This window comes from Schistocerca cancellata, chromosome 2 (assembly GCF_023864275.1).
Source record: "Schistocerca cancellata isolate TAMUIC-IGC-003103 chromosome 2, iqSchCanc2.1, whole genome shotgun sequence".
In the NCBI taxonomy this organism is placed as follows: Eukaryota; Metazoa; Arthropoda; class Insecta; order Orthoptera; family Acrididae; genus Schistocerca; species Schistocerca cancellata.
The window spans coordinates 209,836,752-209,860,283 of NC_064627.1; the positions used below are offsets into that span (position 1 = coordinate 209,836,752).

Here is a 23,532-nt window from a genome sequence, read left to right on the forward strand (position 1 = left end):
CGCCTAGAACCGCATGGCGATCGACAGGAAGTGCAAAATGGCTAAGCGGGGATGGTTAGAGGACAAATGTAAGGATGTAGAGGCTCATCTCAGTAGGGGTAAGATATATACTGCCTACAGGAAAATTAGAGAGACCTTTCGAGAAAAGAGAACCACTTGTACGAATATCAAGAGCTCAGATGGAAACCCAGTTCTGAGCAAATAAAGGAAAGGAGAAAGGTGGAAGGCGTATATACAGGGTCTATATCAGGGAGGTGTACTTGAGGACAAGATTATGGAAATTGAAGAGGATGTAGATGAAGATGATATGAAAGATATGATACTGCGTGAGGAGTTTCACAGAGTACTGAAAGACCTGAGTCGGAACAAGGCTCCGGGAGTAGACAACATTCCATTAGAACTACTGACAGCCAAGGGAGAGCCAGTCCTGACAAAACTCTACAATTTGGTGAGCAAGATGTATGAGACAGGCGAAGTACCCCCAGACTTTAAGAAGAATATAATAATTCCACTCTCAAAGAAAGCAATAATATTTCCAATCCCAAAGAAAGCAGGTATTGACAGGTGTGAAAATTACCGAACTATCAGTTTAATAAGTCACGGCCGCAAAATACTAACGCGATTTCTTTACAGACGAATGGAAAAATTGGTAGAAGCCGACCTCGGGGAACATCAGTTTAGATTCCGTAGAAATACTGGAACACGTGAGGCAATACTGACCCTACGACTTATCTTAGAAGATAGATTAAGGAAAGGCTAATTTACGTTTCTAGCATTTGTAGACTTAGAGAAAGCTTTTGACAATGTTGACTGGAATACTCTCTTTCAAAATTTTGAACGTGACAGGGATAAAATATTGGGAGCGAAAGCCTATTTACAATTTGTACAGAAACCAGACGGCAGTTACAAGAGTCGAGGGACATGGTTGGGAAGGGAGTGGGACAGGGTTGTAGCCTCTCCCTGATGCTATTCAATCTGTATATTGAGCAAGCAGTAAAGGAAACAAAAGAAAAATTTGGAGCTGGAATTAAAATCCATGGAGAAGAAATAAAAACTTTGATGTTCACCGATGACACTGTAATTCTGTCACAGACAGCAAAGGACTTGGATGAGCAGTTGAACGGAATGGACGGTGTCCTGAAAGGAGGATATAAGATGAACATCAACAAAAGCAAAATGAGGATAATGGAATGTAGTCGAATTAAATCAGGTGATGCAGAGAGAATTAGATTAGTAAATGAGACACTTAAAGTAGTAAAGGAGTTTTGCTATTTGGGGAACAAAATAACTGATGATGGTCGAAGTAGAGAGCATATAAAATGTAGACTGGCAATAGCAAGGAAAGCGTTTCTGAAGAAGAGAAATTTGTTAACTTCGAGTACAGATTTAAGCGTCAGGAAGTCGTTTCTGAAAGTATTTGTATGGAGTGTAGGAATGTATGGAAGTGAAACATGGACGATAAATAGTTTGGACAAGAAGAGAATACAAGCTTTCGAAATATGGTGCTACAGAAGAATGCTGAAGATTAGGTGGGTAGATCACGTAACTAATGAGGAGGTATTGAATGGGATTGGGGAGAGGAGGATTTAGTGGCACAACTTGACTAGAAGAAGGGATCGGTTGGTTGGACATGTTTTGAGTCATCAGTGGATCACCAATTTAGTATTGGAGGGCAGCATGGAGAGTAAAAATCGTAGAGGGAGAGCTAGAGATGAATTCACTAAGCAGATTCAGAAGGATGTAGGTTGCAGTAGGTACTGGGAGATGAAGAAGCTTGCACAGGATAGAGTAGCATGGAGAGCTACATCAAACCAGTCTCAGCACTGAAGACCACAACAACAAAACTTATTGCAATGTTCTTTCAATTTATTATTTTATGCTAAAACTTAACCCTGAATGGCGCAATTTTCATATTCTTTATATTCATGACTGCAGGCGATCCCCTCACATTTATGTCACCACCTGCCAAAAGTCTGAACATTCACCTTTCGTAGCGCGGACGTAGAGGTAGAGAGTCAATGAAGCTCAGCAAATTACCGGCAAGGTTGTGGAATCACGCTGACTGCGGTCCTGCGGCTAGCTGTGCTATGTTCCTCGATTGAGAATCCAATGCGTGAACAGCCTGTTCGAGATGGTCCCATGGGTTGCGATTGGGCTTAAATACGGAGAGTTTATTGACTTGGGGGGGGGGGGGAGGGGAGTACGGTAAACTCATCCTGGTGCTCTTCGAACCTCACGTGTACGCTGCGAGCTGTGCGAAACATTCCATTTTCCTGCTGTAGACGCAGTCGCTTCGAGGAAAAAGGTAACTGCATGTAGAAGTGGGCATGGCCCAAAGGATAGATGCGTACCTATGTTGGTCCATTCTGCGTTCGAAAATAGTGTCACCCAGGGAATGCCACAAAAATATTCCCAGACCATAACGCTGGCTCCTCCAAGCTCAACACTTTCGACACTAGTTCCAGGGCAGGACGCGCCAACGACCATCTGTGCGATGAAGCACAAAATGTGATTCATCTGAAAAGGCTACCTGCCGGCACTCGGTGGACGTTCAGTTGCGTTTTCAAATGGTTCAAATGGCTCTGAGCACTATGGGACCTAACTTCTGAGGTCATCAGTCCCCTAGAACTTAGAACTACTTAAACCTAACTAACCTAAGGACATCACACACATCCATGCATGAAGCAGGATTCTAACCTGCGACCGTAGCGGTCGCGCGGTTCCAGACTCTAGCGCCTAGAACCGCTTGGCCACCCAGGCCGGCGTGGCGGTTTCGTCGTCGTGCAAATTCCAGCCCCCGTCCCCGATGAACAGCAGTCAGCTTGTCTGCATGAACCACGAGCCTGCTGCGGAGGCCCATACGCAGCAACAAAAAACACGTTGGTAAGTTTCTTGCAAATTTGAACATTAAAAACGGTGTGCATGTGATTTGAAATTTGAAAAAATAAAGCGTAAGAATTATGAGACATCCCCTTAGAAAAATTTATACACGTGACTGTGCTTAAACTGACACACAATGTTTTTAGCGCAACGCAATCTGACTTTCAAAAATCCCTAAAAAAGAATGGCCCTGACTAACATTAACCTATACGTTTCACAAATCTCTTACCTCACAAAAATCTTGGTCACTCGAACTACTACAATACAGCGAGCGCCACTACTGCCAGCTAAATAAAAGATTCAAACTACGGAAGGCACTAACTACTGATAGGCATAGTTAGCAAATGAAAGATTTTGAAAGAGAACAAACAATGTATTTACCTTAATAGTGTTGAAAAATCATAATATACATAGCAGTTCATGACATCCAGTCTTACAAATTTCAAAACTCCGCCATTCCTCTCCCCACATCCACCACTGCTGGCACCTTAATAGTGTTCAAAAGTCGTAATATATATATATCAGTTCATGACATCCAGTCTTACAAATTTACTGTCTCTTATGGACACACGTCCAGATCATCCGCTCTCAAAACTCCGCCATCTCTCTCCCCACATCCACCACTGCTGGCGGCTCACCTCCAACTGCGCAACGCTACGCGCTGTTAACAGCCAACTGCCCAATAATACAATAGCCAACAACAATGCAAACCAGCCACAGACTGCACACAGCACAGCCAGTGATTTTCATACAGAGAGATACGTAACGTTGCCAAAAGGAAACATAAACAGCCTACTTACAGAACCAGTACCGGTAAGATAACAAGCACTGTAACAACTACTACGACTTCTGACATCAAATGTAACTGGGTTTTCTCTTTTGATGCTGTCAATTGTCAGGATGAGCATTCTCAAGCATTCTGCCAGGGTGAAAATATTAAATAAATAAACTTTTCTCTCTTACAAAATGTGGGCAGGGTGGGTTCTTCCTTGGCTCGGGTATGAGGTCGAATGAAACATCATTTTATACATAAGATAACTTTTATTGAAAGTTTCGTACAACTGTTATCTTACTGGACGTTCTGGTTCGGAGAGCGGCAGCCGTGTCGTTTGCGTAGGCTTCTGCTGCGGCAGCGGCGGCGGCGGCGGCGGCGGCGTCTGATTACGCGTAGCGGTGTGTATCTCGTGTCGCCGTCTCGCCCAGCTGACCGGAGACGCGCAGCGCGAGGTGGCCTGTTTAATTATTGCGAGCGGCGTCGTGCATCGGATGGTGATACCTTGAATGTGGCGTCCCAGTGTTTCTCTTCTCTAAGCGGCCGCGTGTGTTGTGCGTCGTCCAGCAGAGCGGTGCGGCGGGGGAAGGCCAGTGTCCCGGACTCGAACCACGGACTCCCGCTTGCCAGTCTTCGGCTGTCAGGTCTTTATCCCAGCTCACAGGTGACTGCTGAAGTGAGGCCGTCTCCTTCCCGTCCTCACGAGTCACCCGGGTATGTAAAATCAGACTTCAACATACCTTTTAACTTCTTCTTCTGGCACTGAGGCTGCTGCTTGCTATTCTATTACAGCGGCGGACTTGGTGCGTCTGTGCATGATGTAGTCTCTTCTTGCATGACGGTCTTCAGCACCGAAACTAACTTAAAACAACTGCTACGCTTCTTCACTTCTTCGTCTTCTTCGTCGCTCGTCTCCGTCTTCGTCTCCGTCTTCGCCTTCGTCTTCCTCTCGTCTTCATCTACATCTCTCGGGCCCACTGCGTCTCGCGTATTTATTCACTTCAGTTTACTGGAGGTGAACGACTTCACGGCCATTGCCTCTTCTGTCACGTTGAAAAGATTCTCGAAGATTCTTCTTAACGTCGGTCATTGGCTCTTGGAATGTAGGCGAGGGCCTTTGCTCACATACGACAACTGAGAAACACGTGAGCCGGTCATTGCCTCTTCTGTCACGTTGAAAAGCTTCTCGAAGAATCTTCTTAACGTCGGTCATTGGCTCTTGGGATGTAGGTGAGGGCCTTTTGCTCACATGCGACCACTGAGAAACACGTGAGCCGGTCGGGCGATGCTCTGACGGCTGAATCGACAGCGCCCGCTTATGTGGAACTTGCTGACTTCACGGTCATTGTCTCTGCTGTTCCGCTGTTCGGCTCGCTGAATGCCAGTATGTAACTCTCTAACTAAACCAAGTTTTCCATTTATATTCTAATTTCTAGTTCACTTTGATTTCACTAATTTATTTACTTAAGTACCACTCAACAGCACTGTTTTCGGTGTTCTACCTTCAAGAATCATAAAAGAAGGTTGTATACCTGGAAGAATCCTGGAGATACTAGTAGGTATCAGATAGATTATATAATGGTAAGACAGAGATTTAGGAACCAGGTTTTAAATTGTAAGACATTTCCTGGGGCAGATGTGGATTCTGACCACAATCTATTGGTTATGAACTGCAGATTGAAACTGAAGAAACTGCAAAAAGGTGGGAATTTAAGGAGATGGGACCTGGATAAACTGAAAGAACCAGAGGTTGTACAGAGTTTCAGGGAGAGCATAAGGGAACAATTGACAGGAATGGGGGAAAGAAATACAGTAGAAAAAGAATGGGTAGCTCTGAGGGATGAAGTAGTGAAGGCAGCAGAGGATCAAGTAGGTAAAAAGACGAGGGCTAATAGAAATCCTTGGGTAACAGAAGAAATATTGAATTTAATTGATGAAAGGAGAAAATACAAAAATGCAGTAAATGAAGCAGGCAAAAAGGAATACAGACGTCTCAAAAATGATATCGACAGGAAGTGCAAAATGGCTAAGCAGGGATGGCTAGAGGACAAATGTAAGGATGTAGAGGCTTGTCTCACTAGGGGTAAGATAGATACTGCCTACAGGAAAATTAAAGAGACATTTGGAGAGAAGAGAACCACTTGTATGAATATCAAGAGCTCAGATGGCAACCCAGTTCTAAGCAAAGAAGGGAAGGCAGAAAGGTGGAAGGAGTATATAGAGGGTTTATACAAGGGCGATGTACTTGAGGACAATATTATGGAAATGGAAGAGGATGTAGATGAAGACGAAATGGGAGATAAAATACTGCGTGAAGAGTTTGACAGAGCACTGAAAGACCTGAGTCGAAACAAGGCCCCGGGAGTAGACAACATTCCATTTGAACTACTGATGGCCTCGGGAGAGCCAGTCATGACAAAACTCTACCATCTGGTGAGCACGATGTATGAGACAGGCGAAATACCCTCAGACTTCAAGAAGAATATAATAATTCCAATCCCAAAGAAAGCAGGTGTTGACAGATGTGAAAATTACCGAACTATCAGTTTAATAAGTCACAGCTGCAAAATACTAACACGAATTCTTTACAGACGAATGGAAAAACTGGTAGAAGCCGACCTCGGGGAAGATCAGTTTGGATTCCGTAGAAATGTTGGAACACGTGAGGCAATACTGACCTTACGACTTATCTTAGAAGAAAGATTAAGAAAAGGCAAACCTACGTTTCTAGCATTTGTAGACTTAGAGAAAGCTTTTGACAATGTTAACTGGAATACTCTCTTTCAAATTCTGAAGGTGGCAGGGGTAAAATACAGGGAGCGAAAGGCTATTTACAGTTTGTACAGAAACCAGATGGCAGTTATAAGAGTCGAGGGGCATGAAAGGGAAGCAGTGGTTGGGAAAGGAGTAAGACAGGGTTGTAGCCTCTCCCCGATGTTATTCAATCTGTATATTGAGCAAGCAGTAAAGGAAACAAAAGAAAAATTCGGAGTAGGTATTAAAATTCATGGAGAAGAAGTAAAAACTTTGAGGTTTGCCGATGACATTGTAATTCTGTCAGAGACAGCAAAGGACTTGGAAGAGCAGTTGAACGGAATGGACAGTGTCTTGAAAGGAGGATATAAGATGAACATCAACAAAAGCAAAACGAGGATAATGGAATGTAGTCAAATTAAGTCGGGTGATGCTGAGGGAATTAGATTAGGAAATGAGACACTTAAAGTAGTAATGGAGTTTTGCTATTTAGGGAGTAAAATAACCGATGATGGTCGAAGTAGAGAGGATATAAAATGTAGACTGGCAATGGCAAGGAAAGTGTTTCTCAAGAAGAGGAATTTGTTAACATCGAGTATAGATTTAAGTGTCAGGAAGTCATTTCTGAAAGTATTTGTATGGAGTGTAGCCATGTATGGAAGTGAAACATGGACGATAACTAGTTTGGACAAGAAGAGAATAGAAGCTTTCGAAATGTGGTGCTACAGAAGAATGCTGAAGATAAGGTGGGTAGATCACGTAACTAATGAGGAGGTATTAAATAGGATTGGGGAGAAGAGAAGTTTGTGGCACAACTTGACTAGAAGAAGGGATCGGTTGGTAGGACATGTTTTGAGGCATCAAGGGATCACAAATTTAGCATTGGAGGGCAGTGTGGAGGGTAAAAATCGTAGAGGGAGACCAAGAGATGAATACACTAAGCAGATTCAGAAGGATGTAGGTTGCAGTAGATACTGGGAGATGAAGAAGCTTGCACAGGATAGAGTAGCATGGAGAGCTGCATCAAACCAGTCTCAGGACTGAAGACCACAACAACAACAACCTTCATCAGCTATCATCGCCAATACGGTCAAAGACCATATAAATGCATTACGAAAACAGTCTTCTGATATCATGCGCTTCTCTTCTTTGCTGTCTCAAATGTAGAAACAAAGACGAAATTATACTCATGACAGTAAATCCACTATGTATTTCATACCAGAAAATCGTTTGAAAGTAGCTCCCTGACAAGATGTTCGCATCATGAGCATTGTAATATTTATTATTTAAAACAACTGTCACAAGTACGCGACAGAAATTACGAACAAAAAACAACGTTGCCTAAACCTACGTTATAATGTCCACGTGTGGAAAAACGGGAAACGACAAGAAAGAAGAAGAAAAGTACACAGAGATTAATATTTAAACCATCTGCTTCTAGTGTCCCGTGAGGAACGGTTAAGATTCAGGGATATTGTGAATTATCTATGTTTATGAGGTTTGTGCGGTGCACAACCAAAAAGTGAATACGTGAGATGAAGTGCTTGGTCGCATCATAGACGCTGTTGCTATCATCACAGAATGTACAGAGGCACTCGGACAACCAACACAAGATATCCTCCCAAGAGTGCTCATATGCAATGTAGCTGACCGTGGGATATAAAAAAATTTACTGTCAACTTCACAATATCCTAATGTAAATCTCTTAAAAATACGTATTTTTCAATTCATACTCTGAAAAAATCATGTTGTAATGTTTAATACTGTGGTATATGTGTGCATTTGTAGACCCGACAATGTATTGAATAATACAGAAGCTGCATAACACTCTACATGAAATTTTTATATCTCGGAATAGCGCTTATCTCCATATGAAGTTTTTGGACTCAAATGATACTTCCTCCCGTATCCCTGAAAAGTGACCATTACTCCTGGGGTATCCTGTATACAGGGTGGTCCATTGATCGTGACCGCGCCAAATATCTCACGAAATAAGCGTCAAATGAAAAAACTACAAAGAACGAAACTTGTCTACCTTGAAGGGGGAAACTAGATGACGCTAGATTGCGCTGCCATACGTCAAACGGATATCAACTGCGTTTTTTAAAATAGGAACCCCCATTTTTATTACATATTCGTGTAGTACGTAAAGAAATATGAATGTTTTAGGTGGACCACTTTTTTCGCTTTGTGATAGATGGCGCTGTAATAGTCGCAAACATATGGCTCACAATTTTAGACGAACAGTTGGTAACAGATACGTTTTTTAAATTAAAATACAGAATGTAGGTACATATGAAAATTTTATTTCGGTTGTTCCAATGTGATACATGTACCTTTGTGAACTTATCATTTCTGAAAACGCATACCGTTACAGCGTGATTACCTGTAAATACCACATTAATGCAATAAACGCTCAAAATGATGTCCGTCAACCTCATTGCATTTTGCAATACGTGTAACGACATTCCTCTGAACAGCCAACAGCAAGTAGTTCGCCTTCCGTAATTTTCGTACATGTATTGACAATGCGCTGACGCAAGTTGTCAGGCGCTGTCGGTGGATCACGATAGCAAATATCCTTCAAGTTTCCCCACAGAAAGAAATCCGGGGACGGCAGATCCGGTGCTTCCGGTATAGTGCCTCGACGACCAATCCACATGTCATGAAATATGCTATTCAGTACTGCTTCAACCGCACGCGAGCTATGTGCCGGACATCCATCACGTTGGAAGTACATCGCCATTCTGTCATGCAGTGAAGCACCTTGTAGTATCATCGGTAGAACATTACGTAGGAAATTAGCATACATTGCACCATTTAGATTGCCATCGATAATGCCGCACCATATATTAACGGGCCAAGGTCGCTGACATTCCACTTGTCGCAGCCATCGTGGATTTTCCGTTGCCCAATAGTGCATATTATGCCGGTTTACGTTACCGCTGTTGGTGAATGACGCTTCGTCGCTAAATAGAACGCGTCCAAAAAATCTGTCATCGGCCCGTAATTTCTCTTGTTCCCAGTGGCAGAACTGTACACGTCGTTCAAAGTCGTCGCCATGCAATTCTTGGAGCATAGAAATATGGTACGGCTGCAATCGATGTTGATGTAGAATTCTCAACACCAACGTTTTTGAGATTCCCGATTCTAGAGAAAATTTTCCTCTACTGATGTGCGGATTACCCGCGACAGCAGCTAAAACACCTACTCGGGCATCATCATTTGTTGCAGGACGTGGTTGATTTTTCTCATGTGGCTGAACACTTCCTGTTTCCTTAAATAACGTAATTATCCGCGAACGGTCCGGACACTTGGATTATGTCGTCCAGCATACCGAGCAGCATACATAGCACACGCCCGTTGGGCATTTGGATCACAATAGCCATACATCAACACGATATCGACCTTTCCACAATTGGTAAACGGTCCGTTCTAACACGGGTAATGTATCACGAAGCAAATATCGTCCGCACTGGCGGAATGTTACGTGATACCACGTACTTATACGTTTGAGACGATTAGAGTGCCATCTATCTCAAAGCGAAGAAAGTGGTCCAACATAACCATTCTTATTTCTTTACGTATTACACGATTATGTAATAAGAAATGTGGGTTCTTGTTTAAAAAAACGTAGTTGATATCTGTTTAACCTGTGGCAGCGCCATCTAGCGGGCCAAGTATAGAGCCATCTGGTTTCCCCCTTCAAGCTAGACGAGTGTCGTTCTTTGTAATTTTATCGTTTGATGCTTAATTCGTGAGATATTTGGCCCGGTCACTATCATTGGACCACCCTGTATAAAGGGACTGCAGTTTAATTTGTTTCGTGTTTTTACATTTGGTACTTGGTTTTGTGGTCCAATGCCTAAACTTGTTTCAAATGAAACCATAATACGAGGGACGTTCAATATGTAAACGCAACACATTTTTTCTGAAAGCAGGTTGTATTCATGCAGGATTCTAGTAGATCATAACATTCCCCTCTCTTTTGGCTACAAAACTCTATTTTTTATCATAATCTCCGTAAAATGGAAGGGCCTTACGGGTCGTTACTAGAAGAGCCTATACGCCGACATCGTACCACATACTGGTCGACGGCGGAGTCAACATCTTTATGCATCTATAACCTCCCTCCTCATCCCCCCCCCCCACTCCCAATCATCAACTTACAGCTTCCTTGTAACTGCATTATTCATTGGACCAAAAAGATGCAAGTCGAAAAGTGCGAGATCTGAGCTATAGGACGGAGGAGGAAGAGCAGTCCCATGAAGTTTTGTGAGTTTCTCTTGGGTGTGCAGACTTGCGTGAGGCCTTGTGTCCTCCTGGAGAACGAGAATTTAGTTTGCATTTTTTGGTAACGAACGCGCTGAAATCGTTCCTTCTACTTCCTGAAGGTGTGTGCGGGGAGCCGGCACGCCGGAGATCGGGAAGGTTTCCTCCTTCTTGTTGTGATGATGACACACGCCTCGCCCAACAACTCAACGTCCATTTTTTCACTGTCAGGTCTCCATAGATATTTTGCAAGCGTCTATGAGTATCTGCGATGCTCTGGTTTTCCGCCAAAAGAAACTCAGTGACTAGTCTCTGCTTGGAAGATACCTCCGTTACAGACGACGTTCGAATGATACGTATAACGCCGCCACATATCGGAACTTCATGAAACTTTATAAGCTGAAGCGGGAATATTCCAAGTTGTCCCACAACAAATTTCTCATTATTTCAATCAATACGGAGCGAGGGAAAAAATGTGTAGCGTTACTTATTGAACGTCCTGCGTAGAACGATGCCTTTGTAAGTTGGCTGTTTAGGTTTTTATGTTGGTAACGCCACGTAGCGCTCTGTACGAAAATCACTGGCTGTGCTGTGTGCAGTCTGTGGCTGGTTTTCATTGTTGTTTGCTATTGTAGTGTTGGGCAATTGGCTGTTAACAGCACGTAGCGTTGCGCAGTTGGAAGTGAGCCGCCAGCAGTGGTGGATGTGGGGAGAGAGATGGCGGAGTTTTCAGAGCGGATGATCTGGACGTGTGTCCATAAGAGACAGTAAATTTGTAAGACTGGATGTCATGAACTGATATATATATATATATATATATATATATATATATATATATATATATATATATATTACGACTTTTGAACACCATTAAGGTAAATACATTGTTTGTTCTCTATCAAAATCTTTCATTTGCTGACTATGCCTATCAGTAGTTACTGCCTTCAGTAGTTAGAATCTTTTATTTAGCTGGCAGTAGTGGCGCTCGCTGTATTGCAGTAGTTCGAGTAATGAAGATTTTTGTGAGGTAAGTGATTCATGAAGGGTATAGGTTATTGTTAGTCAGGGCCATTCTTTTGTAGGGATTATTGAAAGTCAGATTGCGTTGCGCTAAAAATATTGTGTGTCAGTTTAAGCACAATCATTTATAATTTTTCTAATGGGACGTTTCACCTTGACTTCGGATGGAGTTTACTCCGTCGACGTTTTGTAGCTTTACGACAGTAGTTAATACGAAAAGCTTCTCAAATTCTTTGGAATAAATGATGACACGTATTTATTTATTTACATACAGTTTCTGTCAAGTTTAAGGTCCTTATGAATAAAACAAAAACTTCTCCTCTACTTGGTCCAGCTTCTAGAAGCTCCTCCTTAAAGATGAGACCTATCAGAGCACTAATGTGTCTCTCCGTATCGTTTCACTGAAGACGCCCATCGGATAATAGGTCCTGTTTACGCGCCGACGGAGAGACATGTGGGCTGCGACTGGGCGATAACGAGCTGCCCAGGCGGCCCTACGCGGGCAGCCTGCCCTCTGCAGGCAAACATCCGCCGCGCTAGTGGCCGCGCCGCGCCACTTGTTGTCGGGATGGAGCGGTACGCAGGTCGGGTCGCCCTGGTGACCGGAGCCAGCTCTGGGATCGGTGCCGCCATCGCACAGGCGCTGCTGAGGCGCGGGCTCAAGGTCGTCGGCCTCGCCAGGAGGGTCGACATGGTCAAGGTAATTAATTAACCAGCAGCCTCGTCACATTATCTGAGAACCGTACAGTCACAATAACTGTGGCGTTGCTTCTGTTTGTAGTGTAGTTTACCTGACTGTAACAGAAGTACCACGGTTGTCAGAGCCACAGAGAAATGCTATATTAAGAGTAAGGTATTATTCTTCCATTTTTGAACCTATCAGTTTTTTATGATACAATGATAACCGGGTTCGGCCTTCAAAGACCATCTTCAGGTGCTACACCAGAAAACAGAAAAGCTTAAAATTATGACCTGAAACAAGTGCAATTCCTTTCACTAGATCTACCTGTGAATTTAATAAAGTACTATTACAAATATGAATGATATATATGGGCAGCATTTCATAAACAAATGTTCATCACCGTCTCTGCAAATGGAATGTCGCTTTTTTCTTCCAGAATGTATTAACACTTTTTGCTGCTAAGAACTGACCCCAACTGTAAGACTAAACACATATAAAAGTATTGTCTGAACTTGTCCATATACGCACAGAGATTCAAAACACGCGGTCTCACGTCGGCAAGCAAAGAAACGAGCAAATTCCTTAGTGTTGCATGTGGCGTACACAGCCACTCTTTGATGCTCTACCGTAGTATTCGAGACAAAACGTTAGGATGTGTGAACAGACTGTAGTGCTGACTGTAGTGTAACTCGAGGTCTAGTTTTGATTGGTATGAGGTAGCTGGATTCTGAGTTCAACAATCCGTCTCGAACCAAAGCTGTTTTGTAATGTGAAGTTCTACAACCAGACACATATTCCGCACGTCACCATACGGTGCACGGCAGATAGTATTTTGTACTATTATCCGTCTTTTCCTTTCATATTCCACTCGCAGATAGAACGAGGCAAGAACGATTGCCTATACACCTCAAAAAGAGCCCTACTTTCTCTTACCTTAACTTGGTGGCCCCTAGGTGTAATAGACATTCGCAGCAGTAGAATCGTTCTCAGTTGTGTTTAACGAAAGGAACAACGTGTTCCCTCCAGGGATTCCCATTTACATTCACGAAGTATCTCTGTTTCACTTGCCTATTGTTCGACTCTATAGTAAGAAACGCGGCAGACGTCTCTGAATTGTTTCCTTGTCTTTCTTTAATCCGACTTGTTGGAGCAGTACTCGAAAATGGGCAGCACCAGTGTTCTGTACGTGGTCTCCTTCATAGATCAGCTACATTTTCACTAGAACTATCCCAATAAATTCATGTCAGCCAATCACCTCCCCTATTGTCTACATTACATACTCATTTCATTTCATTTACATGAAGATATTTAATCGAAGTGACTGTGTCAAGTAGCACAGCACTGAAACTCTATTCGAACATCACATAATTGCTTTTTCTACTCTCCTGCATCAACTGACGTTTCTCTAAATGTAGAACAAGCTGTCATTCATCACATCAGATTTAAACTATCTCCTGTTCATCCTGTATTCTGCAACACACTCAACGAGAACACTTTACCGTACACTGCATTGTTGTCAGCGAATAGTCCCCCTATCCGTCACATGGTTTATTCATATAAAGAGAATAAGATTGGTCCTATCACTCGTCCCGGGAAACCTACTGGGTTCTATTACTTAAAAAGTCTTATAGCCACTTACATATCTGAGATCCTATTCGGTATTACCGGACCGTCATTAGGTCTACAGTTGTACACTGTGCGGAGTCCACACTGGAAATCTAGGAAAACAGAATCTGACTGTGGCCTTTCATCCATGGTTCGCAGGATATCGTGCGAGAAACAATCTGACTTTCGCACGAGCCATTGTTTTTAAATCTGTGCTGTTCTGCGGACAGAAGCTTTTGTCCAAAGGAAGTTTGTTACTTCGAACTCAGTATATGGTTAACATTTCTGCAGTGAACCAATGTTAACATTACTGATCCGTAACACCGCGAATCCGTTAATTTACCCTTCATATACGCAGGAGTCACCTACCATTTTTTCAAGTCACTTGGGACCTCACTGTGGGCGATAGATTATGCAAATTAAGTAAGGAGCCAGTGCCGAAGAGAGCTCCCTATAAAATAGAACTGAAATTTCATTCGGACATGACAACTTATTTGGTGATGAGTGGCTGGATCGAAGCCTTCGACTCAGTTACTGATTATACGTAAGACCCGAATTTTCTCCAGGTATCGTCCTCTGCCAACGGATGGCGGTCGAAATTCTATTCTTCTCGTGCCTTTTTGTACACGGACGAATTTCTACTAATTTTTGCCTGACAACTGTTGCGTTTCCTTTTTAGAACCTAGCAAAAGAAAATCTCTGCTTTCTCAGCATTTTCAGAATTTGATTATTAAACCTCCGGGGTCTTTTCGGTCCTTAATCCACTTACTCGGCGGATAGCGCTGACAGACTGATCTGTAGCGTTCCCCGAGGCCGTCGTTAGTATTTTAAGGTGACAGAGGGAGGCAACGTTCAAAAACTTTGACGTGTGACGCTACGCGTTGCGTAATTGGTCTCCTCGACGTTTTTATTTGTAAGACTCAACTGTAGTTGACGTTCGTGTGGTTTGTTAATAATGTGTCCTTTCGTTCTAGCGGATGAGGCTTCGATTGTGTTGCTACATCGACGATGCCATTCACATGGAATAGTTTGGAGTCTCACGACATAGCCAATGAACGTCGGAAAGTCGTCGCTAATGCGAAAAACATTTAAAGAACAAAATATGAGAAACGGAATCATCACATTAATAAACAGCCCGTTGCATTAACTAATCCTTGTTGCTTCTTGGTAGAGCAACATAACACATGAGAAACACAGTATTGCGTATATTGTACAGCAGAGTAGGGAAATAGTGACCCCCCTTGCCACTTGCGGACGGCTAAGAATTTTTGTGTGGCCCACCAAGCCAGTCAGAAAAGTCCGCCTTGAACCGAGACTTATTTCCTGGACGTGACACAGGGTTTCCAGTAGGATGGCCTCATCAGACCGCATGCTCTACGCAGTGTAGATACTGACTTCAGAAACAAAGTTGCCAATCGGCTTATTGGAGCAACCATAAAGGCATTTTCCATTTACTTATTGGTGTGCCGTCAAATCACACGTGAAAGATATGTTTAATGCTAGGACATTAATTGGCTTTTAAAATCTTTGTCTGCTGAAAAGTATCGACGTGTGAAGAAATTTACTGGTAAGATATTCTCTTTAATTGGGTCTATAAAAGTATGTGAGCAAAGTTTCAGTGTCTTGAAGAACAATAGTAAACGTAGGTCCCTAGATGCTCTTTGACAGACATTAACTTGAAGGCTATGATGAGGATCTCAACAGCAATTTCACTGATGATTTTTTTAAAAAAAAGTAGAAAACGGTAAACTTGCTTGCAGCTTTAAATGATGTCAAATCAGCACAATAAATAAACTGACTGAGACTGCGACTAATATATATATATATATATATATATATATATATATATATATATATACAGGGCTATTACAAATGATTGAAGCCATTTCATAAATTCACTGTTCTCCATTCATTGACATATGGTCACGACAAACTACAGATACGTAGAAAAACTCATAAAGTTTTGTTCGGCTGAAGCCGCACTTCAAGTTTCTGCCGCCAGAGCGCTCGAGATCGCAGTGAGACAAAATGGCGACAGGAGCCGAGAAAGCGTGTTTCGTGCTTGAAATGCACTCACGTCAGTCAGTCATAACAGTGCAACGACACTTCAGGACGAAGTTCAACAAAGATCCACCAACTGCTAACTCCATTTTGTGCAATCTCACGGTTTAAAGTTTATGGCCCCTTTTTCTTCTGCGAAAAAAGCGTTACAGGACACGTGTATCTGGACATGCTGGAAAATTGGCTCATGCCACAACTGGAGACCGACAGCGCCGACTTCATCTTTCAACAGGATGGTCGTGGTGGAGATCATGATCAGCAATTCATGTCATGGCCTCCACGCTCTCCCGACTTAACCCCATGCGATTTCTTTCTGTGGGGTTATGTGAAAGATTCAGTGTTTAAACCTCCTCTACCAAGAAACGTGCCAGAACTGCGAGCTCGCATCAACGATGCTTTCGAACTCATTGATGGGGACATGCTGCGCCGAGTGTGGGAGGAACTTGATTATCGGCTTGATGTCTGCCGAATCACTAAAGGGGCACATATCGAACATTTGTGAATGCCTAAAAAAACTTTTTCAGTTTTTGTAAGTGTGTGCAAGGCATTGTGAGAATATCTCAAATAATAAAGTTATTGTAGAGCTGTGAAATCGCTTCAATCATTTGTAATAACCCTGTATATATATATATATATATATATATATATATATATATATATTCCTGGAAATGGAAAAAAGAACACATTGACACCGGTGTGTCAGATCCACCATACTTGCTCCGGTCACTGCGAGAGGGCTGTACAAGCAATGATCACACGCACGGCACAGCGGACACACCAGGAACCGCGGTGTTGGCCGTCGAATGGCGCTGGCTGCGCAGCATTTGAGCACCGCCGCCGTCAGTGTCAGCCAGTTTGCCGTGGCATACGGAGCTCCATCGCAGTCTTTAACACTGGTAGCATGCCGCGACAGCGTGGACGTGAACCGTATGTGCAGGTGACGGACTTTGAGCGAGGGCGTATAGTGGGCATGCGGGAGGCCGGGTGGACGTACCGCCGAATTGCTCAACACGTGGGGCGTGAGGTCTCCACAGTACATCGATGTTGTCGCCAGTGGTCGGCGGAAGGTGCACGTGCCCGTCGACCTGGGACCGGACCACAGCGACGCACGGATGCACGCCAAGACCGTAGGATCCTACGCAGTGGCGTAGGGGACCGCAGCGCCACTTCCCAGCAAATTAGGGACACTGTTGCTCCTGGGGTATCGGCGAGGACCATTCGCAACCGTCTCCATGAAGCTGGGCTACGGTCCCGCACACCGTTAGGCCGTCTTCCGCTCACGCCCCAACATCGTGCAGCCCGCCTCCAGTGGTGTCGCGACAGGCGTGAATGGAGGGACGAATGGAGACGTGTCGTCTTCAGCGATGAGAGTCGCTTCTGCCTTGGTGCCAATGATGATCGTATGCGTGTTTGGCGCCGTGCAGGTGAGCGCCACAATCAGGACTGCATACGACCGAGGCACACAGGGCCAACACCCGGCATCATGGTGTGGGGAGCGATCTCCTACACTGGCCGTACACCACTGGTGATCGTCGAGGGGACACTGAATAGTGCACGGTACATCCAAACCGTCATCGAACCCATCGTTCTACCATTCCTAGACCGGCAAGGGAACTTGCTGTTCCAACAGGACAATGCACGTCCGCATGTATCCCGTGCCACCCAACGTGCTCTAGAAGGTGTAAGTCAACTACCCTGGCCTGCAAGATCTCCGGATCTGTCCCCCATTGAGCATGTTTGGGACTGGATGAAGCGTCGTCTCACGCGGTCTGCACGTCCAGCACGAACGCTGGTCCAACTGAGGCGCCAGGTGGAAATAGCATGGCAAGCCGTTCCACAGGACTACATCCAGCATCTCTACGATCGTCTCCATGGGAGAATAGCAGCCTGCATTGCTACGAAAGGTGGATATACACTGTACTAGTGCCGACATTGTGCATGCTCTGTTGCCTGTGTCTATGTGCCTGTGGTTCTGTCAGTGTGATCATGTGATGTATCTGACCCCAGGAATGTGTCAATAAAGTTTCCCCTTCCTGGGACAATGAATTCACGGTGTTCTTATTTCAATTTCCAGGAGTATATATATATATATATATATATATATATATATATATATATATATATACGCACTGAAGAGCCAAAGAAACTGATATACCCGCCTAATATCATGTGGCGTCCCCGTGAACACGTAGAAGTGCCGCAACACGACGTAGCGCGTGCTCGACTGATGTCTGGAGTAATGCTGGAGAGAAATGACACCATGAATCCTACGGAACTGTCCACAAATCAGTAGGAGTACAAGGGGGCGGAGATCTCTTTTGAACATCACTTTGCACGGTATCTCAGACATGCACAATAATGTTCATGTCTGGCAAGTTTGGTGACCATCAGAAGTGTTAAAACTCAGAGGACTGTTCCTGGAGCCACTCTGTAGCAATTCTGGATGTGTCTCATTGTCGTGCTGGAATTGCCCAAGTCGGTCGGAATTCACAATGGACATGAATGGATGAGGGTGATCAGAGCGGATGCTTACGTACGTGTGACTGTCAGAGTGGTATCTAGACATATCAAGAATCCCACATCACTCTAACTGCACATTGCTACAACATGAAAGAGCCTCCACCAGGTTGAACAGTCCCCTGCTGACATCCAGTGTCCAGAGATTCATGGGGTTGTCGCCATACATAGATACGTCCATTCGCTTGATACAATTTCAAACGAGACTCATCCGACCAGGCAACATGTTTCCACTCATCAACAGTCCATTGTCAATTCTGACGGGTCCAGGCAAGGCATAAAGCTTTGTGTCGTTCAGTCATAAAAGGTGCACGAGTGGGCCTTTGCGTTCAAAAGCTCATGCTAATGATGTTTCGTTGTATGGTTTGCTCGCTAAACTTTTTGATGGTCCATCATTGAAATCAGCAGCAATTTCCGGTAGAATTGCACTTCTGTAACGCTGAACGATTCTCTTCAGTCGTCGTTGGTTCCATTGTTGCAGGTTCATTTTCCGGCTGCAGCGATGTCGGTGATTTGATGTAGGTGTTGCCGACTGCAGCGTCGTATTCTGCCTATTTACATGTCTCTGTATTTGAGTACGCAATCCTACATCAGTTTCTTTTCGCTTCAAAAGATATATATATATATATATATATATATATATATATATATATATATATATATATACATAAGGTGAGTCACCTAACGTTACCGCTGGATATATTTCGTAAACCACATCAAATACTGACGAACCGATTCCACAGACCGAACGTGAGGAGAGGGGCTAGTGTAATTATTTAACACAAACCATACAAAAATGCACGGAAGTATGTTTTTAACACAAACCTACGTTATTTTAAATGGAACCCCGTTAGTTTTGTCAGCACATCTGAACATATAAACAAATACGTAATCAGTGCCGTTTGTTACATTGTGAAATGTTAATTACATCCGCAGATATTGAAGCCTAAAGTTGACGCTTGAGTACCACTCCTCCACTGTTCGATCGTGTGTATCGGAGAGCACTGCAAAATACATCGCGTTTCTACAGAATGATCTGCCAACGTTGCTCGAAAATGTCCCACTGGAAACGCGTCGACGTATCTGGTATCAGCATGATGGTGCACCTGCACATTCCGCAATTAACACTAGGCTGACCCTTGGCAGGATGTTCGATGGGCGTTTCATAGGACGTGGAGGACGCATAAATTGACCAGCCCGTTCTCCTGATCTTACACCTCTGGACTTCTTTCTGTGGGGTACGTTAAAGGAGAATGTGTACCGTGATGTGCCTACAAACCCAGAGGATATGAAACAACGTATTGTGGCAGCCTGCGGCGACATTACACCAGATGTACTGCGGCGTGTACGACATTCATTACGCCAGAGACTGCAATTGTGTGCAGCAAATGTGGCCACCACATTGAACATCTATTGGCGTGCCATGTCGGGACACACTCTATCCCACTCCGTAATTGAAAACGGAAACCACGTGTGTACGTGTACCTCACCCCTCATGGTAATGTACATGTGCGTCAGTGAAAAAGGCCAATAAAAAGGTGTTAGCATGTGGACGTAATGTGCTGTTCCAGTCTCTTCTGTATCTAAGGTCCATCATCGTTCCCTTTGGATCCCTACGTATTTCGGTGCTCTCCGATACACACGATCGAACAGCGGAGGAGTGGTACTCAAGCGTCAACTTTAGGTTACAATATCTCCGGATGTAATTAACATTTTACAATGCAACAAACGGCTCTGATTACGTATTTGTTTATATGTTCAGATGTGCTAACAAAACTAACGGGCTTCCATTTAGAAAAACGTAGGTTTGTGTTAAAAAACATACTTCCGTGCATTTTTTTATGGTTTGTATTAACCAAATACACTAGCCCCTCTCCTCACGTTCGGTCGGTGGAATCGGTTCGTCAGTATTTGATGTGGTTTACGATATATATCTAGCGGTAACGTTAGGTGACTCACCCTGTATATGGTAAAATTCTGAAATTAAATGTTAACTAATGAATGCAATCACTTCAGGAGGCGCTAGTCTTCGCTAACCTCCGCTTCCTAAGCAGAAACAATTGCCCACCCCCATTTTACAGGATTGATTAATTTATTTAAGTGGCTTTCGGGTAGAAGTCCATCATCAGACTTTAAATAATTATCATCGTCAAAGAAATTACAATATTTGTAAATAACATAGGAAAAGATTTTACTCCTATAGGCCGGCCGAAATATTGTGTCCTGTGCATACTCATACCAGGCTGTTCACCCGAGATTTATTTCGTCATAAAATGCGCCTGGAAAAATTGAAGAATCACATTACTATCAGAGTGTTTGGGATTCCCACCGGGTCGGATTAATGGAAGACATCGAAGTAATTCACAGTAAACAAACAGTCGTTTTTCCCTCGTTACATATGCGAGTGGAACTGGAAAGGGAACGTCTGTCAGTGGTATAGAGCATCTTCCACTATGTACCGTATGGTCGCTTATGGAGTGCATGTGTAGATATAATAGAAGCATGTGGGTTCAGCATATAGCTGGGTGTTCCCAGTCAGCTTACACGCCCCGACACGTTCTTCGGATTCCAGCATGTGGCGTATCGGTTTTAGTCATCTAGCCTGATGATTTGGCTCCAAAGCTACAAAACCGATCGTTAAATAAATTACTCTGAAGAGCAACCAAACAGCTATAATTAAAATGAGTAAAAATACAACTGACCCCTAGACGGCAGTACTGCAACTGCTTACTGCAGTCTGTGTGCGATGGAGAAGCTTGAAATGCTCACATTTTTCTGATGAATTGTGGATGTAGTTATCAGAGCACGTGAACTCTAACAGCAGCGACCTCAGAAGTTCTGGAAAATGCTGATCAGGTATATCAAGGCCCTCTGCATGACGTGAAAACAAGACTGTGCTGTGCAGTTACCGCAACTTGAATTACTGGATCGATCATTTCCCCCAGACCAAAAATTATTACACGTAGGGTCTGCCGGCCGTGGTAACCAAGCGGTTAAAGGCGCTACAGTCTGGAACCGCGCTGCCGCTACGGTCGCAGATTCGAATCCTGCCTCGGGCATGGCTGTGTGTGATGTCCTTAGGTTAGTTAGGTTTAAGTAGTTCTACGTTCTAGGGGACTGATGACCTTAGAAGTTAAGTCCCATTGTGCTCAGAGCCATTTGTACCTCGTAGGGTCTATGTCAACTTTATACAGCAACTTTCCTCTAGAGCTAACATCTAACAAAAAGACCTGCCGTTATTTCGTGTAAGACAATGCGCTGCCAATAAGTCTGCGACAGTGTTAAGAGATATTTGTACCTTAGCGAGAGTGTAACAACATTCAGTTTGCAGTAGTTTTCTGAATTTAGGTTTACTATTTAAGCAAGACAGGTCATCGTCCTCTTTTTATTACCCACATAGAGATTTAATAGTGGGTCTGAACATTAGTGACAACTCGTCTACGCTTCTTGAATTATGAGTAAATGTTCTGTTGAGTCTTTTACGTAGGACAGTCTATCGGTTCCATCATTCGTGAACGATTCTCTTGCGTTCTTTACAAATATTTTCTTCTTGGTGACCAGCATTGGTAACCATGGTCACCAGTCACTTACTGTCGATGGTCTCAAGATCATATTGAGTTCTTGATGTCGGCACCCCTAAAGCTTCTCTGTCACATAATGGCTGTCGAACTAATTTCTCGAAGCAGTTATCTGATGATGGATTTAATATTACTTTACAAGATTGTCTCTTCTTACTGTCGATAGCGTAAGCGAACATGTCCTAGTTTGTAGTAGCCGAATGAAAGTAGTCCCTTTCTGCTGACGTACGGTTGAACTACATCCGTGTAATTCAATTTAGGCTATGTTGAATGACTGTACGACAGGCGAGTATAATTCTGGCATCTTTTGCAAGCATGCAGTTATCAAACTAACCCGACCATCGTTAGTTACTTTCGTTTGTATGTACTCGTACTGGCGTTTAATTTGCACTTCGCGTGACCTAACAGTTTTGCTTGGCCAATCCCAAATTTGCGATATACATTCCCCTTACTGGTGAACTGTGTTTTTAGTATTATGTGAGAGTTACTTGAAACTCGCGCTACGGCAGTTAACAACAAACAGCTGAAGCGTCTCACGTCCCGAACTTTATATTACATCTGTTTCAATAACTGAGTTTTCAGATTGCGAATTTTTGTCGGGAGAATTTGGGGAATTTAGCTTAACACTCACAAATGTACTCTGCTACCCCTGTAGCCGCTTCTGGCCTATAGTGAACACTTGGGCAGCTTTACTCGTCTTCACAGGTGATGCAGACTTGAGGTGCGCCCTGCGCCGTACAGGCGAGGCCTCTGCTCTACACAGCCCACTTGGCTGCAGTCCATAGGAAATGTTGGAAATCGGCTACTGTGGCTATGCACGAGTTACTCATACAGTATTCCAGTGCACGTTCGTGGAATATACACTGAAGGACAAAAACTGCGACACCAACATATAATTAATGTACAGTGATGAAATTGTAGGAATATATTTCTCTGGGTAACATCTTTAAGTGCAATATCACAAGTGAGTATAAGCTTGCGATTAGCCATTACAAATGTGAAATGCTGGTACATTACTAACTGGTTTGACCACCAGAATGCTGAATAGAAGCATGCAAATGTGCATGCATTGTGTTGTACGTGTACCGGACATTACCTTGTGGGATGGAATTCCAAGCCTGTTGCATTGGTCTGTCAATAAAGGGGCGGTTAATGCTCTTTGTGGACGACGCTGGAGTTGTCCGTTTGAAACGTCCCCTTAGAGAATTGTATACGAGACTGTGCTTAAACTGACACACAATATTTTTAGCGCAACGCAATCTGACTTTCAAAAATCCCTACAAAAGAATGGCCCTGACTAACATTAACCTATACCTTTCACAAATCACTTACCTCACAAAAATCTTGGTTACTCGAACTACTGCAATACAGCGAGCGCCACTACTGCCAGC

At 43.6% G+C, this 23,532-nt stretch overlaps 1 protein-coding gene across 1 annotated transcript in view; it reads left to right on the top strand.

The window, feature by feature from the left end:
• The first annotated feature begins 12,260 nt into the window (after nt 1–12,260).
• LOC126144568 (dehydrogenase/reductase SDR family member 11-like) overlaps nt 12,261–23,532 on the top strand; it is a 59,458-nt gene continuing 48,186 nt past the window's right edge. Inside the window, exon 1 of the mRNA XM_049915499.1 lies at nt 12,261–12,398. Within this exon, the coding sequence (XP_049771456.1) occupies nt 12,267–12,398 (132 nt within the window). The 5' untranslated portion in view covers nt 12,261–12,266. The remainder of the gene's footprint in view (nt 12,399–23,532) is intronic.